Source organism: Lycorma delicatula, chromosome 2, assembly GCF_047948215.1.
Source record: "Lycorma delicatula isolate Av1 chromosome 2, ASM4794821v1, whole genome shotgun sequence".
NCBI classification, from domain to species: domain Eukaryota; kingdom Metazoa; phylum Arthropoda; class Insecta; order Hemiptera; family Fulgoridae; genus Lycorma; species Lycorma delicatula.
The window spans coordinates 4,297,736-4,317,644 of record NC_134456.1 but is presented as its reverse complement, the minus strand read 5'-3'; the positions used below and the strand labels follow the sequence as shown (position 1 = coordinate 4,317,644).

At 30.3% G+C, this 19,909-nt stretch overlaps 1 protein-coding gene across 9 annotated transcripts in view; it reads left to right on the top strand.

Annotated features, from left to right (window-relative positions):
• Window positions 1-19,909, top strand: part of Liprin-beta (liprin-beta 1) — a 387,502-nt gene that overhangs the window by 365,373 nt on the left and 2,220 nt on the right. For 6 of the 9 annotated variants that reach the window (XM_075358205.1, XM_075358200.1, XM_075358201.1 and 3 more), the window contains 2 exons: window positions 454-624; window positions 11,507-11,563. In XM_075358205.1, coding sequence (XP_075214320.1) covers window positions 454-624; window positions 11,507-11,563 — 228 coding nt within the window. Of the gene's footprint in view, window positions 1-453; window positions 625-11,506; window positions 11,564-18,121; window positions 18,208-19,909 lie in introns of all 9 variants that reach the window. The other 3 variants (XR_012755391.1, XR_012755390.1, XM_075358202.1) reach the window with 3 other exon arrangements.

Sequence of the window (19,909 nt, the reverse complement as noted above, 5' to 3'; positions counted from 1 at the left end):
TGCTTGATCACACATGGCAAATATGATGACAGTAGAGCAATCAGAAAAATTTTGTTGCAAAATCTTCAGTCATCCATCCTATAGCCTGACTTAGCTCTCAGCTATTTTCTTTTGCTTCTCCTTAAACGGCTTGCTCACAAATATTTGATGATGATGACGACAAACGGAAAAACAGCGATTAATGCACGGTTTAAATCAATGGCAGTGAAATTTCTTGAGGGAATGAAGAAGCTTGTGAAACATTATGAAAAATGCCTTGAAGTTGAAGGATGTATAAAAAAGTAGTAAATAAATGTATTTTTATTATTAAATAATTAAGTTTGTTCTTACTTTTCCATTTTTAAATTTTAAAATGGACCATACTTTAAAAACATGCCTCAGTTCTTTTTTGTATTTATTGTGTTATGTTACATATATTTTTTTTTAATGTTACTTCATTTTTCATTCTTTAAGGTCGGAAAGAAATCACAATTCACACTGAAAAGGAAAAAATCAAAAGGTGAATTAGATTATGGAGAATTGGTGTGTCCGTTGGATGGTGGTCAGCACGGAGGAGATGTAACAGGTGAACAGAACCAGTCATCTTCAGCTACTCAGTCTCCTCAACTATCTGTTGTTTCGGCTGTAAGTCCTACTAACACTAACACTAATAACATACCTTATTAATGTACCAACTTTTTATTTCGTCTTATATTATACACTGCTATATTAATTTCACTTTATTATAAAGTAATGATGATGCACTTGGGAAAATATTTATTCTATCTTTATTTTATCACATACAAAGTTGTATTTACAGAATTTATATTAATTAATGAATTATTGATGTGATATATGCTTTCAGAAAGTTTCAAAAATCTCATCTTACTGAACTTATTTGTAAAAGTTATGTATTTATTTATTTAGTAACAACATCGTGATGCCTAATTATAGTTTTTTTATGATAATTGTAAGTGAATAATAAAAAAATGAAAAAACTTAATTGTATTGGACCCAAAATTGTTTGAATGCTAAACCAGTTTGGTGTTCATTATGCCCACTAGCCAGCTAGTTTATAACAAAAATTGTAATATTCTGTAGCTTTGGTTATTTATTTTACAAAAATTAAAAGATTTATAAAATTTAAGTAAATATTTCTCACTAAGGGAGATTTGCAGCTCCCAGTCAAAATCTCCATAAACATTTTGATTTAATAATCATTAAATTTTTTCCGTAAGTTAAAAATGCTAAATCATACACATTAGGCAATTGGGCACTTTTTTCTTATGTACAAACTAATAAATGTGAATAGTTTATTTACCTATGTGTCAGATTTTAATTTATAGTTGGTCAATATTTCATGATATACTGAATAGGTATATTACTTATGCTGCCACCATATGAATTCTGTGAAGATACCTTGAATGAGTACCATGGAATCTGGATTTATAAAATTGACCTTAAAATTACAGAATTTTTTTGTGTTCCAATTCTGTTTGATATTCTTCCTACAAATCAGAATAAGATGATATACTTCCTTCCTTCAATGCGATTCTTAATTTTTCGTAACATACTCAAATGAATAATTGAACAGTTCAGTACTTTTTCTAAAAAGAACTGTTTCATTTTCCAACTTCCATTTTTGAACACCCATTGTTGGAGGTGAACATGCCCAGGATGGTTTTTATTTTTGGAGAAGTTTGTTTCATCCATTTTTACTAATTTATTTGCTGTATCTATCATTTCCCAATTGACAATAGTATCTTAAATAATTTCAATACCTATTTTTTGTAAGTAGTTATTCCAGTTTGATAGTTTATCTTACTAGATTCTTGATGGTAACATTTGAAAGACTACAACTTGTGCACCCACTTGTAAATCAAGTGAACAACAGTCACATGTATGGTACTTGTGAGTCTAACAACCAATTACCGACTTTTGACCAGTAATATAAGCTTGCTACATCAAAATTCAGTGTAATATAATGTCATAAAAAGACCATTTCAGCAGATTCATTGGGGTAGAAGAATTTGTTGTTTTCTGGAGAAAGTGAACATGCCTTATTCTGTTCAGATGAAAAGTTTTCAAATTTCATTTCTTACAGCAGAAAACAAAAATTAGTAACGAAATACATAAACAAGGGAATTTACTTTTCAATGTTTCCCTCAGTTACTTATTAGGTAATCTGTTTAAGCTTGGTAATAGAAAATATTATTAGGATATATTCTTATTGTTTACTCATTCCCCTTTAATGTCAAAAAAAAGAAAAGTAATCCCGCAGAAAATTAAAATCATTCACCTCTTGATAAAGTTTTTAAATTTTACATTCTCACTCATTACTGCAATCAGTCTCAGTAAAATTATAACATCATTTTCTAGAATTTTCTTTTCATTTAGAACAGAGAATGGAGATTCCATCCTTCTTTTGGTAAAATAAGTTTCTTTTTTCTAATTAAAAAACTGAGAATCGATTTTAACTAATTATTTCTTGGTATGATAATTTTTAAAGTATTAAACTTGTAAATAATTTTCATAGAAACTATTTTGAGATCTCAAAATCTGGTATTGAAATTTCAAAAAGGGTTCTTCCTCATCCTTTTGGTTGGTTTTTTAGTTTTTGTGATTTACCCATTGGGGATGCATTTTAGTAAGTGATTTCACAGTTTAAGAATTAAATGTAAAATTTTTTAAAATTTCATACTGAACTTAAACCATTTATGCTAACAAATTTTAATGAAAAAAGTAAAAGCAATCAACGTGTATAGAGTTTTTCAAGTACTTTGGAAATTTTTATGTACTTCAGTTTGAAAAATTTTTATTGTTTAAAGTTGTAAATTGAATCCCCAAAAAAAATCTTTTTACCAAGGGTAGCATGGACAGAGAATCTATAAAATCGTTTCAAGTATGCTTAATAGATAATAAATTTGTGAATTATTAAAAATGTAAATAGATAGCTAAGCTTTTTCCTTTTTTATACTTATGATTGTTTTTTCATTCTTCTACAAAGTTAAATAACTAATTCAAATGTCCTTGCCTGAAATCTTTTGTAATTAGTGTTTAATTAATTCATGTATTTTGAATAACCACTATAACTGATTTTTTCTGTAAATAAGGAAAAGAAGGGAGTCTATGTCTAAAAAGGATTGGGACTTTACATAAAATAATATATCACCAGAAAATTTTATAGTTTTCTGTATTCGTAATTACATAAGATTTTTAAAATATCTTCTTTTAAAGGTTACAATAATAGTTTTACATTGCCTCAATGCATATTTAACTACATTTTCTACATTTTCCTTTTCATATTTAACTACAGATTGCTAGCAGATAATAAATAATAATACATTGCATAGATCGCATTAGGAATGGGTAGGTATTCTACTCAATAGATAAAAAAAAGAAATGCTCCAGCATTTGCCTAGAGGGATCAATGTAAAACTTTGATCATATCAGAATCACAGAATACACCATAAATTGTAAAATAACAAACTGATGTTATTAAAGTCCATACTAATTATTTAAAATAAAAACTCTAAAATAGTTTTAAGGTAATAAATGCAGATACTAAGTTTAAAAAATAACCTCAAAATAATTCATAATTCAGAAGTTGTTAATGAAAATTATTTGAGTACACACTTAACGTCAATGTTAAACAGGATGCAAAAAATTCAGGCTCTTACATGTTTCAGTTAATTACGGCATTTGGTGTATTTAAGATGGAAATTTTATTGTGTTAATCTAGTGTATTAATACGTTATGTATCCAGGCACTGATGATGGCATTTCATAAAAAAATTGATGAGCAACATCACAAAATGCTTGAACTAGATACTATTAAGATCCGCAATAATTATTTTAAATTTAAATTAATGAAATAATGTTAAAGTTTAATAAATTCATTAAAATACTAAATGTAAAAAAAAATTCAAAATAATTTATAATTCAGAAAATGTTATTGAAAATTATTTGAGAACATGTTTATATACACGTTAAATGGAATGCTGAAAATTCATGTATTTTTTAAAATTCATATTTAAAAATTTATTGGCTGAATAATATTATTTCGGTAAAAGCAAATCATTTAACATTTTTTTGAATAAACTGTTGGGAAAGTTTTTTAAACGGGTCAGTAATTTAAATGTAAGTGGAAGGGGAATAAGCCCATTCTCATAAGGTGAAGTATTATATTAATTTAAACAAAAACTGTTTTGCTGTTTGGTTTGGTGGAGATGTATGTACACAGTATGTCTGATAAGTTTCCAAACTAAATTAAATAATAGTACAGATTTAAAGATAAACGAATTTACTCACATAAGCCCTCTACATAGTACTCTTCACTAGTTACACTCTCTTTGCAGCACCTGTAGAGCCCATCAAACACTCTAGAGATATCACTTTGGGATCGCCTTCAACTGATTGGTGCAAGCCCTTTGGATGGCCGGAATGTTGTTGAAAAAGCAACCTTTCATTTTCAACTTGAGTTTCAGGAACAGAAAATAGACTGCTGAAGCCAAGTCGAGTGAACAGGCTGGGTGGGATAGAATGGTGATTTGATTTGCACCATAATAACTGTTGCCATGTGTGCTGGGGCATTGTCGTGCAAGATAGTCCAATTGCCCTGGTACTCAAACCAGATTCGACGAATGTGACACATCAGGCATTTCATTACTTCCAAATACAATTTAAAATTCACAGTTTGACCAGCTGAGAGAAATTCATGATGAATTAGGCCCTTTGAGTCGAAGAATTTAATCGACATGATTTTCACTCTTAATTTTTGCTGCCTGACTTTTGTGGTCTTTGTGCTCCAGGACTCAACCAAGCAGCAGACTGACGCTTCATTTGGGGATCATACATGAAGCACTGGCTTTCATCCCGCTATCGGCAGTTTCAACAAAGTCTTGAGCACAAGAATGAATTTGTTCTTCGGTCAATAAGTGTGGAACGAAACGAGAGCACACCTTTTGGCGGTTCTTTTTCTCTGTTAGAATTGTACGTACCAGATCTTTACCAATTTTAGCTCTTCTGTTACAACCCAAAGGGTAAGATGAGATTGTTCTAGCAGGAGTGCGCGCACTTTTACAAAGTTTTCATGGTGAACAACTGTTGACAGCCTCCCACTTCATTCGTCGTCATCCAACCACTCTCTACCATCTAAAAACTGCTTCCACCATGTGTATCTTGTAGTACGATATGCAGCTTCATCATTGAATTCTTGCTGCATCAAAATTATCAAAAGTCAAACACAAAATTTTATCGTGCTTCTGTGTTCCATGTCGTGAGCTTGCACAAGGTCACATGAACACAACGTACACGGTTGAATTTAACTCGAGACTGGAGTGACAAAGCGTGATGAAATTTTGTACACACACTCATGAAACAGTATACTACATAGTTCCTTAGTTGTCCGAGAGATAGCACTATTTGTATTGACTACAGAAATTTAGTTCGGGAACTTTTCAGACCTATTGTGTAAGTGATCAAAGGCTGTACATTCATAAATATATATGATTACATGTAAGCATGTGCAGTGCAGAAAGTATGGATTAAAACATATGACTTTCAGCAATATAAACATAGGCATAGCAATTAATAAGGGCATAAAAAATGTTTATATTTCAGATGAATTAGGAATTCTCTGTGTCTTAAGATTTTAAATAATTAAAGTTTTATCAAGACTGTACTGGAAGTTTACTTGTAAAAGAAAAAACAATGAAATTCTAATGTCAGCAAAGTGTCAATGATATAGAACAAATCATATGAATTTAGTTAATAATTAAGCATATATTAACCGAGAGTTTCTCATACTCATATGTATTCCTTTTTCATATATGTCTAGCATTTCTTTTTACCAAAGGCACTAATTTTGATAAATCTTTTTTTTTTATTCTGTAGATGAAGTAATTCCTTGGTGACATAGTAATAGTGTTTCACATAACTTGCGTGGAAGATTTTAACTAAAATACACATAGTAGTTAATGTTTAATTTGTGTTGACTTCAAAATGTTGATCTTTTAGAAGTTTATACAATTTATTTTTTCCCTATTGATTTGAATTATCGGTTGAACTGAGTATTTAGTTGTTCGTGTATAAAAATTATTCAATTACTTGATGAATAATTTGTATTTCATTTTTAAGAGTAATTTTTATTATTTCAAGAATGAAATTCTGAGATATTATTTGTTTTCACGGAAGATAGAGAAAAAAGTGCTGTATAATATATTACACAAATGGTAAAGTGTTTACTTTCACATAATTTTATACATTTTACAGTGTTAATATTTTGGTGTTGGGAATTAACTGTTTTCTTTTGATTTGTATAACTTTTGTTTACCGATTTGTTTTTCCTCATCTTAAACATACATCTGTTTCATAATATAATAATAATTAATCAATTCATTAACTCATTATTTAATTGCATTTAATTTACTCATTAGTTCACGATTTATTCATTACTAATAAAAATGACTTTTTCTTAATCTTTTTTTTAGGTGTAGAAGGTAATTAATATTTATTTGATAATTTAGAAATAGATTTTGATTAAAATAATTTTTTGTTACCAGATCCTTAATATTAATCTTATTTAAAAAGAAATTATTATTGTTTAACATATTTTTTCAAAATCATTTTAATTTATTAGTTTTTTGAAAGTTCTTTGTTTTTGTAATTGTGGTAAACAAAACAGTATTGTACTTATAAAACTGATAATTATAAAGTATTGTTATAGTAAGAGATCTTATTAAAATAAGAAATGTATCTTATTTATTCTTTGGTTATTTTTGTTTAATTTATGTTACTTATCTGCTTATTTTGGGTTTTGGATATTGGATTTATTATAGTTTAACTTTCAATTCGAACAGCTTTGATAAAAACATATTGTAAACTGTAATTGATAAAAGGTATAACTTCATGAAGGCAAATAAAACTGATGGATTTACAGCAAACTTCTTATTCGTATGTGACTTAACTATACACCCAATGTTATATCACATGTCTTCCAGTAATTTACGATGATATTAATTGCAGGCAGGAAGCTATAACTAATTTTATGCACCTGTTTCTTTCCTTACACTTTATTAGAACTCTAGCACCAACCTAGGTCGTCTGCTGAGTTAAACCACATTGTAGTAATGTTCAAAAATTTATACATTACATTAAATGGATATACAAAAATGGTTACATTAATTTATTTTACTTAACCTCCCAGCCTTTATTTTGGTTGTGATACATGGTGAAAGAGCGCTAATCACAACAATTTTTTTTTAGAGTAGTAATGTTGCTGTACAGCCCAGTCCCTGTGGTGTTTACAGTGGTGTTTACACTCGTAGGACTAAATATCTTGAATTTTGGTGAGCTTGGCATGTTGATATATAATCATATATTTACCTCTGTAAGGAATGGAAACCACTTCATTTGAATTTTAAAATCATTAAAATAATTTAATTTTTAAATAAGCATTAAAATTTACCATCCGATATATGCCCTATATTTTTTTGACTATTTTTTCCACCCACTTTGCTTTGTTTTATTTTTCTTTTAAATTGGATGCTAGTTTAGAGATTCTTTTAAAATTATTTACCGACTAGTTAAACTGGATCTGTTTTATACAAGATAGCCATTCTTTATTATGGTAATAAGGCATGTAAAAAATCTAAGTCACAGCTGATTTCTCAGAAAGTAATGCTGTTAGTTGTGCAGCCACATCCGTGTAGAACAAAGTGAAAAATTTTTTTCAAGCTAAAGAGCTTCTGCATTTTGGTGGATGTTATACAACTTTTTATTTGGCTCAATGTTAAATGCAATTTACTCCTCATTTTCCCTAATAAACCCTAATGAAAGGATGCTAATTATACCTTAGAATGGCTAAGTTTTTACGAGTTACCCGAGTTTCACGTCTGATTGTAAACACCACCTTTTGTTTATGTTAACATAACATACATATTATTTATGAAATGGAACTTCGAAATTGAAGAATTAATTGATGAATTTTTCTTTAGTATTAAATTTGGAAAGATTCTTTTAATATTATAAATGAGCTTTTAATTTTAATTTTTCTTAATAAAAGAGAGCGGTAGGATAATGAATCTGTAAAGAGAGGAATAAGTTTTTTATACCGCTAATATTTAACATACACATGTATAATAATTTATTAGTATTGGTAAAGAAAATGAAATAAAGCTTCCTAAATCTTGACATTAGTTTTTTGCTTGATCATAATTTTTACTTAAAAGTTGCCTTAATAGGTAAGAACATTTTCAGAATACAGTTAAAAATCAATTTGTCCCATCCGTGCAAAAACACATAACTTCAATAGGGCCTACTGAATAAAGCATTTTTATTATTCAGTAATGCCTCACTGCTCAGTTAGAACCAGATTTATATGATGATTGTTAAAAAGAATGCTTTAAAGTATTTTATCGTAATTCAGATAACAGAACTACTGCAAATGAAAATGCTTGTTTGAATTGCTGTTAACCTAGGATTTTATTGTCTTACATACATCTTTTGCTCTGATTAGAACGTAATAATCCATTATATAGATCACATCAGTAATGGGTAGACCTGCTCTAAAGATAAAACAAAGGAACTGCTCCAGAATTTGCCTGGATGGATCAAGGAAAATCTTGAATGATAAAACCTTGATCAGAGCATCTTAAAATATATAATTGATTATAAAATAAGAAATTAATGTAATTAGTACTTATTAACTATTTTAAATTCAGGTTGTGTATAAAAGATTTGTGATTTTAATGATCCCTGATTTTAATGTGTAGTATATTTAATATTAAAAAAGTTAGTTTAAAAACTCTTTAATAGAAATATACCTTAAAACCTAAAGTTTTTTCAATGTCTCTTTCTTCACTTTAAACCATGATGTGCACAACCTTATTGGCAAATAGAACATTGAGTTGATATTTCACATTTTCTCCATACATTTCCCAGCATTTGTGTGATGTTATGTTTTTGATTGTATATATGGTCCTCTCCTGCAATGTGTTCAATTCTTCAACAGTAGTTGCGTAAACAATGTCTTTAACATTACCTAAGAAAAAGGGAATCCATTAGAGTTATGATCAGTGACTCAAAGGTCAAGGCATCAGATCATCCATGTCGATCCAGTGATATGGAAATGTTGAAGTCAAAGTGTCATGAAGTATATCTGCCCAGTGAATAGAGTTCCATCTTAAAAAATGACATCTGGCTGCCTCTCTTGCCGCTGGAGAAATGTATAATTTATTGGAAAGTTTAAAAGCGCATTTGAGTTAACTATTTTTGTGTGGCAGAAGAAAGGTTTTGCTATTTTATTTATTTATTCCTGATATGACTCTTTTCTGTACTGAATATGCGCATTACATCTACTGACATGAACAAAAAAATACAAAACTGGTAGTTTCATCGATTTTGTTCAAAACTAGATTAGTGAAGCTTACATGTTTGTAATCAGTAAATTTATGCGATGCAAAATTTTATGTTTAAAAACACAAAGCTTTAGGTATTTCTGTAACACTTTGTGCACTGTAGACTTTGGCAGTTGTACCTTTTGAAGATTTTGTTCAACCGACTACCCAACAGGTGATTGAGTAAACACATCTTGAATCACCTCAACAGATTCTTCCTTAACTGACGACTTACCAATGTTTTTTATCCTTGTCTACCAGCCAGTTTGTAAAAATTGTTTTATATCCACGATTTAATCTTACAAATTTTAAGGATTTGTACCATATTTGACTTTAAACATTCTCTAAAGATTAACACAAAGTATATCAGATAACTTTATATAACACATTGTGCTTTTCTCTTGTTTAAAAGTCATTTTGAATAAATAGACAGTACTGCACATCTAATGTTAAATCAGTAAACGTAATTTATTTGTATAAATCTGAAAAAAAAGAAGATTATAATATTACAATTTACGGCTGAAAAATATAAAAACCTTAATCAGCATAATCTTTTATGGTCTCTGATGTATTCAAATGAAATAATAAGGTAAATACATAAAGATAATATCTTGTCAACCACGTATATTTTTTATGTTGTTTACCAGAGAGCTTTTTCATACTAGTGTCAAAACAAAAATAACATCGTAATATTCTAATAATATATTTATTTTAATACTGAGCTACTTGTACCAATCCCTATCAAGAATTGGAAGCATTACTAAATTAACTGTGTTTTTCTGCAGTGGTTTGTTATAAATTTCCACTTATTACCAATAATTAGAAGTTTATATATCTTTGACAGTGGTCTAGTATCTTTCATTAACAAATACTGCAGTTTTATACTTTACAGCATTTTTAAACTATTTACTTGATCATTCAAATTGGAAAACTAAAAGATTAAAAAGTTATCGTGTTTTATATAGAAACATACAGAAATATATAACCATATTAATAGGTCCTTTAAATAAGATCTTCATAAAAAGAAAAAACTGGCTAAGAGTTACCAAAGAAACCAGGAAAGTAATGCAACTGTGGCTACTAAGGGCTTTACTGTTGACCAGCTACTACTTAGAGGAAAATAAGTGTGACAAAAATTAAAAATATGTAAGTGAACTGAATATAAATAAAAAAACTTGCATATAAATGCATATATGTATTACTTATGCATTAAAATATGTAAGAGTGCAACTAAAAATTAAGCAAAAACGAGTATTCTGCTTTTTGAGTAAAATTTTGAGATATAGGACCCATGTTGATTATAACTTCATCTATTTGACTGATTGTAATCAAAATTAAATATCATCAATGAGCATGTTCAAAAGACATTATGTTAAATTAAAAATCCGTTTGTGCAATCAGAAAATATTAAGCAAAATGATAACTGATAAAAAAATTTTTTTAAATGTTTATTTTAGGAAATTGTTAAATATATAACCAGTCATAATAATATATAGGTATCATCTATTAGTACAAAATTGCAACTTTGAATCAAGAAACAGTGGTTTTTGTTGCCCTCTCTTTTATGAAGGGTTTTAATTATTCCAAATACAATTAGAAAAACTTAGCAACCTAAGGGTTCCTATTATGTGAAAAACTTTGTCTATCCTTTGATAAAAAATTGGAGATAGATGGCCCGTATATAGAAATGATCATGTCAACATTCACCCAAATTGATCCATCCAGTCTTTAAAGATAAAAATATTGAACATTGTCTACAGTAAACATCTGAAACATGTGTAAATAATAAATATTAAGGTTTGTCTGTGTTCTTGTATTTAAAAAATCTTAGATTTATTCTATAAATTATATCATGAGCAGATTAAAGTTATTACAGAAATATTAAACAAGAAAATTTCTTGAATAAAAATTGCTTTGTTTTAAAGAAAAAATATGTAAAGTAAATTAATCTAATGTTGTTTAAAATTAAACAAAAAAATACTTGAAAAGCAGTTATTTATATTTCTAAAACTTACACGATAAATTAAAAATTATTTTGTAAATTATTGTTTTAAAGACTGCTGTTATTAATTAATTATAAAGTTATTCAGTTAAGTAGTAATGTAATAATTTTTTAATATATTTTTACAGAAGGTTCAAAATCCCGTGGCTGCCTCTCATGATTCTTCAAATTCCAGTTCGTATCAGGTTTGTCACAGTTTAATATTATTACAGTTATTTGACCATCCTTTCCAGCAAAGAATCTTTCTTAATACTGCTTTTAATATACGCTATTTCATTCACAAATCATTTATTAGTCAGAAGTATTTATGTCTACAGGAAAAGGTTTACTACTAACTTTTATAAGGTACTACTGGTACGAGGTGCAATCAGAAAAAATGAGAATTTTTTAATTTTATGTGTTATATCTTTTTTGACTAAGTTTGCCTTTTCCTACATGATATCAATATTCATATTGATATCATATTGATTTATATTTATATTGTTCATCAATATTTTTACCCACATTAGACTCGTAGTTAATATTTGGCAGCTGAGTAATTACGATAAAATTTATTATTAAACTGGGATTATTTTGTTTCAAAATGACTAATCAGAGAATTTGCATTAAATTTTGTATTAAAAATGAAATAAAGTGCAATAAGAAATTGGTGAATATGTTATATCAACACTAAAGTTTTATAAGTATAAAAATGGTTTCAAGAAGGCCATGAAGACATTGAAGATGATAAAAAGTTGGACATCCTAACATATCAACAACCAATGAAAATATCAAACAGTAAAATAGGCAGTAATTGTTGAATCATTATTATAGAAGTACCTGAAGATGTGGTAAATTTATGGCTTGTGTTAAACAGTCTTGACTAACATCTTGGATATGAGACAAGTAACAGCAAATTTATTCCAGAATTGTTGAAATTTTCAATAAAAACAACATTGCAGAACAGTTGTTTTGTTAGCTGACATCATGATGACTCAGATTTACTCAAAATGTGTCTCACAATGTAGTGTAATATTGAAATGAAGGTCCAATCATGCCAATGGAAGCTTTCTGAAGAACTGCAATTAAAAAACACACAAAGTTTGTTCAAATGTTAAGGTTCTCCTTTCTAAATTCTTACCACAAGGTTGTACAGTTAATAAACAGCATTACTTAAAAGTTTTAGGTCTTTTATATGAAGCAATTGCAAAAAATAAGACTTGAAAAGTGGGTAAACAATTTTTAAGTTTACACCTTGATAACACTCTAGCTCACACTTTAATTATTATTCGTGATTATTTAGCCAAAAATAACACCATACTGATGCACAACAGCCTGTGAATTCTTTGGACATAGATGACTTTTTTGTTCCCACTGTTTAAGGTAACTGATTTGTGACGCTAGATGAAGTAAAGAAAAAATTGATAAGTGAAACTAAACCTATATAAAAGATGCTTTTCACAATTGTTTTAAGGGTTGGTAGAAATATTGGCAAAGTGTGACTCATTTCTGGGGGACTGCTTTGAAAAGGACAATATCAATATAAGAGAATAAGTAAATTCTCTTTGATCCCACCTCATATACTACTTCTTAGTTACTTAGAATATTTTTATATGAAAAAAAAATATTCAATTTTAGTTTATTAATATAAAAATGCCTTCCATATTCAGTAATAGCTTTTATTTACTTCAAAGTATAATCCTTGTAACTTAGTACATTTAGCCCACCACTGTTCCCATTAAGAAACATTTTTAAGGAAATAATGACTAGAAAACAAGATGTTTGGCAAGTCTGTAGAATTAGTTGTTAATAAAAAAAGATCAAATGCAGTATAGAGTAAATAAAAATGTTAGACTCAATTTTGTAACTCTATCTGTATTTCAGATTAAGAATTAATGACAAATGTGAAGTAAATTACATCTGATAATATTGACAATAAAGTTGACAATTACAATTACAATTCATAAATTTAATGTGGCCCCCTCTGGCTGCACAACATACACCTAAATGGTTGCTGAATCATCCTACATGCAAGGAAGCATATCTTGTGTTACTGAGTTCAATACAGCTGTGATACAGTTCTGGATATCAGTCAAATTTGATGGTAGAGGTGGTAAATAAATTACATCTTTCACAAAACCCCACAAGAAAAAGTCTTATGGTGTGAGATCAGGTGATCTTGATGGCCAGAATTGAAGAACCAGGTTTTCATTCCCGATGTGTCCTATCCATCGTTGAAGTAGAAATTCATTCAGATAGCACTGAATATCTAGGTACCAGTGGGGTGGAGCTCCATCCTGTTGAAAAAATAAATCTTGTAAATCTTCATTTTGTTTAGGGAAAAGCCAGTTTTCCATCACGTCTTGGTACGTTATCCCAGTAACCATGTGTGTTCTGCAAGGCATAAAGCTTCATTTGCGATAGGGTTCAAAACACATTAACTTTTGGGGAGTCTCTCTCGTGTTGCAGTGTGTCATGGGGATTTTGTAGACCCCATAAGCGAACACTGTGTCTATTTACATTTCCATCGAAATGGAATGTCACTTCATTGCTAAAAATTAAATGCAGAGGAAGCATGTCATCCTCCATTTTTTCAAGCATTTGGTCACAAAATTCAACACGCTTTGGTTTGTCACTTCTACGAAGAGCCAGTAAAAGTTTTGAGTGGTATGGCTTGAAAAGTAAACGATGCCTCAAAACACACCAGACAGTTGGTTTAGGTATTCCAAGTTCTCTGCTCGCTCCATAGGTTGACTTTCTTCGGCTTTGTATTAAATTCTCTTCAATTTATCTCATGTTCTGCTCTGCCATATGCCACCCATGCTCTTTCCTTTACAGTGATGTTTGTTCAAACTGATGAAACCAATGACATATACTCTTTCTTGTTGAAAAGTCAGTGTTAAATCTGAGACAAAACACATGCTGACCCTGAGATTTACTATACTCAAGAACATAGAAAACCTTTTGTTGCACTGTAGCCATCTTACAGCTAACACGTAATGGTGGCACAAGCACTCTAAGTGGTCATTTATGCAAATACATGCACTCTAGCGATGTTATACAAAAATTTCAGACTTTCTCTCCCAACTTCTGCATAGATCAGTCAGATACAATGTATAGTTCAGGAAATATAGAGTTACCAAATTGAGTCCATCATTTAGAATTTCTCCGTACTATATAAGTGTTCACTGATTTAGATATACTTTCTATTCCTAGATTATTTTCAGGTTTAATTTTTAATTACAATTGACTAGTTTAGTAATAATGATAAACTTAATGAATAGAACATTTTATATAGCATATAACAAAAGAATGTACCTAGCTATTCATTTTTAGGTTCAAAGGATATCAGAATAAACAAAAATGACATTTCATCTTTTTTTTCTTTCTGCCTACTACCTTTTAAAGAAAAATGTATATATTAAGATCGGGTTGATAAATCATTATAATATTACATATACATGTTTACACTAATTTCTGTGATATTAAAAAAAATATATTATAATTTCAAAGTGATGGCCATATCAACTTTTTAATCTTCTTATATTTTGTTAATTGTCATCAAAATATCTGTTTAGCTAAAATGTTCAGCACTTCATTATAAACAAAATGGCAACTTATTTTTTTTAAATCGGTCAAAAACAATTTAATTATTGTAAAAAATTGATGACAATTTTCAGTTAGATTTCTTTCAACCTCTGCTTAATTAATTAAATTTGAATAAACTGATTTTTTTCATATTTTAGGTGCTAAATCATATAGTTAAAGAAGATTTAAATAAAGTAAATTATTTTGTTACAATACAAAATGGCAACCATTTTATTTAGTTAAATTTTATTTAATTAAAATACTAATATTAATAACAAAGTTTTCTGCCATTTTACAAAATAAATTCTTAACAATAATCAAATGAAGATTATTATTTATTGTTATTGGAAAACAATGGGTTTAATAAATTCTGTGTACTTACAATAAATGACAGAATTTAAATTTTAACAGAATCTTAATAATTTAATAGTAAAAAATAATTGTATATTTGGTTTATTTTCAATTTTCCAACAGCAAATTTTTTAAATTGGCCTCATTAAAGGAATAGACTAGATTATTAACCAAAAATTTAACTATTCTCACTATTTAAAAAATCTCTGATAAGATAGCCCTGGTATGTCAGAAATTGTAAATTTTACTTCTTAGTTGTTCCTAAAAGTAAAACTCTACTGGGTTTAGGTAAGACGATCATGTGGACAAAGCTATTTGTCTTGCACAAACGATCCCTTTCAAGAAAGTATCATCTAAGTATAAGTGGACATTGGTGTTTTGGGACACCATTGTGCATAAACCATACATTCCTAGTTCCAAGTTCCAAAAGAATTTCCAAATGATTTGGTTGGTTTCTTTTTCTAAGAAAGTATAATAATTCTCATTGTTAAATCATGTTGACAGGAAACATGAACCAATCAATTCTATTCTGAACTGTACATATCATATCAGTATGCTATTATTTTTGGCAAACGTAAGCATGAATTAATAGTGAACTGTGAGCTGGATCAATTTTGTCGCTCAAAATCCCAAGAATTATTTGCCAAAATTTGTATGGTTATTTTCTTCAGATTGTCTCATGAAAACAGCGAAAACTGCTAAGTAATACTCTATGTTGACTGTATGTTTGTTGTAACCACCAAGCCTAAGGAAACCATTGCCTTTTCCTTTCCTTTCCTTACCAAATAAAATAAAATAAAACCCTTTTTTTCCAGATTCCACAGCCAATACAACACTGGCAATTGACAGCAGCCACGTGGCCCCCCCCCCAATCCCTTCTCGAACACACATGTATCTGGATGATTTATTGATTATGTTTATGTAAGAATGCCACTTCTTACTACTTCAAAAATCAAGGCAATCACTGCTCCCAAACCGTGACCGTGAAATTAAACCCCATTGTAAGTTCCCTACTTCCTTTAACCTTTCAAGAAAGAAGAACGAGCCAAGCAGCCACCAGCTGTAAACTGAAGAAATAAGAAACCTGCACTTTCCCCCGTTCCGCCCTTCCAGGCGATGGGACTAGAAAAAAGATATCTACAAAAGAAGAAAAAGAAGACCCACAATGCGACTCACCGTGATGGACTGGAGTCTGGTAGAAGATCCCAGCTGAGAGCCACAAAAGAAGAAGAAGATCTACAATCTTCCTTTTACCCACCATCCTCAAAACTTACAATTTAATTCAGTCAACACATGCAACTCCCTCTGGAGAAGGGGGGGCGGCACATATTGCTTCCTCCAAATGACTAGGGCTCCGGTAGGTGTATTCCTGCTAGTCTGATAGATGTTAGCATCGAAAGGACTTCAGCAGACGTACTGAAGGAGAATCATGGCAGGAGTATGAGGCTCAAAAGCTCAGTCTCCCATGGTCAAACCCAGTAAATAATATTCCCGCTGGGCCATACAGATAGAAACGCAAATCACCAAATCCGACCATAAATAAAACTTAAAACTTATAACCGGCACTACACAACCAATAACCCGCCTGATAATAGAAAGATTCAGCAGCAAGTGACATTGTCCAGACTCTGCGATCTGTAGAGAGAAATAATGAAACTCCTGCCATTCTTGCGTTGCGTTCCATTCCATTCTGTTGACTGTGTATCCTTGAGGTAAGAATTCATAATGGACGATGCCATTATAATATAAAAAAAAAAATAAGGAGAACTTTAATATTAGACTGAACTTGGTGTACTTTTTCAGTCTGAGTTCTTCAGGAAGTTTCTATTGGGATGATTTTACTTTTGTCTCAATATTATACCCAGGTATTCTGTCACCTACTATGACACATTTGAGTAATTATGAGTCATCTATTTTGTTAGCCAACAATTTTTCTTCTGATGTTTTTTTTGTTGTAAATTCAACAGTTTTGGGACAAATTTTGTTGCTACAAATTTTTACACACAAAATGTCTATCAACATTATTGCACAAACACCCATAAGTGTCCCACCTCTTCAGTGACTTATCTAATAATGATTTGATCATTATTTATCAATCATAATCCACTTCTTTAATTTATCAATATTTTCATCAGTCATTGATCTGTTACAATGACTGTAATATTGATATATTATTAGTGGAAAATCAGGAAATCTAATTTGAATACTTTGTAGATGTAAGCAGGAACCGAATAGTAATTAGTAATATATTACTATATATTAGCAGATATATCAGCAGATAATTATATCTGTTGATATAATTATCAGCAGATTATTACTAATTGTAAAATCAAAATTTTTCTCTTATTATAGAATGTAAATCTGCATGCAGGGGAATTGACTTTTTGTCTACTATGAATATTATGCCATCAGCACTGGATGTGTTATCTCTATTGACCAAGTCAAAATACCTATTTAAAATGCACAAAAGAAGTAACCTTTCCATATTTCCATCTCATATATACCATTTATTTTAGGTTAAAATACTTTGTAATCCTAATATAGTCTTCTTTTTTCTGTTCTTGTTCTTTAATTTACATTGCACTATTACATTAATTTAGATTACAGATTTAAATTTGAATTTTTGTTTTTTTATTTTAAAGTTGCTTACCGTTTTCATTATAAGTAAGATCTTGTTTAAGTAGAAGAAATGTCTTTAAAGTATGCCTTTTATTTCACCAAAAGGCTTCTTTAACATCTTCACCACTTCAATGAACTTTTTCCATTTTTAATGCAAAAATTAATGTAAACACTTATTATTACTAGTTTTTTTTTTTTTTTTGCAGTGTTAAATTACATGCAGGATTTATTGGTTATTTACCAATATAAAGAAAGAAGTTTGTGGGGAAACTCTGTAAAAATGCCAAGGAATGTAAGCTACATAATAAAGACATCTAGGATTATTGAATTTGATTTAAAAAAAATTGTACATTATAAAAATCTTGCGAAAAATAAAGATTAGAATGAATGAAACAGATAATTGTAGGATGTAAGATATATACTGAAGCAGAAGGATTGGTACAGAATAAAATGAACGCATTGGAGAACTGCATCAAACTAATCAAATGATTGAAAACCACAAAAAAATGTATATATTTGTCTTATAAAAAAAGTATGTAAATCAAGGCTATAATTGTTACCATTAATATAGGTGAAGTCCCTACCACAGGATCTCAGTTCATACACACATATGCTCTCTTACACACAGGCTGTTTAAAACAGTAAGCAGTGTTGTGCTCACTGTGTAATTTCTGTACAGTTCATAACATATACCTACATTGCACAGTGAAAGCATGGCAATGTTTTCGCAGTAACTTGTGCACAGTCATGAGGAGTAGGAGAGTAGAGTCATAGTGGGAGTGACTAGTCAAGTACGAGGTGTGTGAGAAAAGTAATGAGACTGACTTTTTACTTACCAAGGTTTTTATTTTTTTCAAATAACAATATTATCCCCTTCAAAGTAGTTCCCTTGGGCACCTATACACCGGCAAAGTCGTTGTTCTCACTCCTGGTAGCAGCACCATCAGTCACAGTTTCTTGAATGTTCCCCAGAGTTCCAAAATGATGTCCTTTTAAGACACGTTTCAATTTTGGGAAAAGGAAAAAGTCACAGTCTCAAATCAGCTGAATAGGGGGATTGAGGAACCGTAGGAATGCGTTTTAAGGTTAAAAATTCCCTGATGGAAATGGCCGTGTGACACGGGGCATTGTCATGATGAAGCATCCACTTGTCTGCAATGTCTGGTCTCACATGAATCACTCTTTTCCTGAGCCTTTCAAAGACACTTTTGTAAAACACTTGGTTGACAGTTTGTCCTGGAGGAACAAATTATTTATGTACGATACCCCTACTGTCAAAAAAGCAAATCAGCATGGTTTTGATCTTTGATTTGCTCATGCGACATTTTTTCGGTCAAGGAGATAACGGAATGTGCCACTCTTCGCTTTGCCGCTTTGTTTCAGGATCATACTCAAATATCCAGGATTCATCACCTGTGATCACATGATTGAAGAATTTTTGGTCATTGTCAATCCTCTCAAGAAGATCAATGGACACAATTTTTCGATTGTCCTTCTGTTCCATTGTGAGGTTTTTCGGCACCAATTTCACACAAACCTTCGCATGTCCAAATCGTCTGTCAAAATTTGATGTACGGTGAAAGTGTTTAAATTTAAGTGTTCACTAATCATCCTTATTGTTAAACGACAGTCTGATCTCACAAGAACCCTCATACGCTCAACGTTATTGTCAGATTTTGAAGTTGAAGGTCTCCCTGAGCAAAGTTGATCTTCAATGTGTTCTCAGCCTTCCAATAATGATTTGTGCCAGCAGAAAACTTGTGCTCTTGATAAGCAATGTTCCCCATAGGCCTGTTTCAACTTTTCAAAGGTCACACTCGCAGATTGCCCAAGTTTAACACAAAACTTGATTGCACAATGTTGATTTAAATTCCGATGCCCCATTTTCGTAACATAACATCAGTGATGGCGCTGTCAAAAATAATGTGTTGCTAGACGGAGTTGAAACTCGTACTGAGCATGTGGAAGGGATGAACAAACCGGTCTAGCACAGA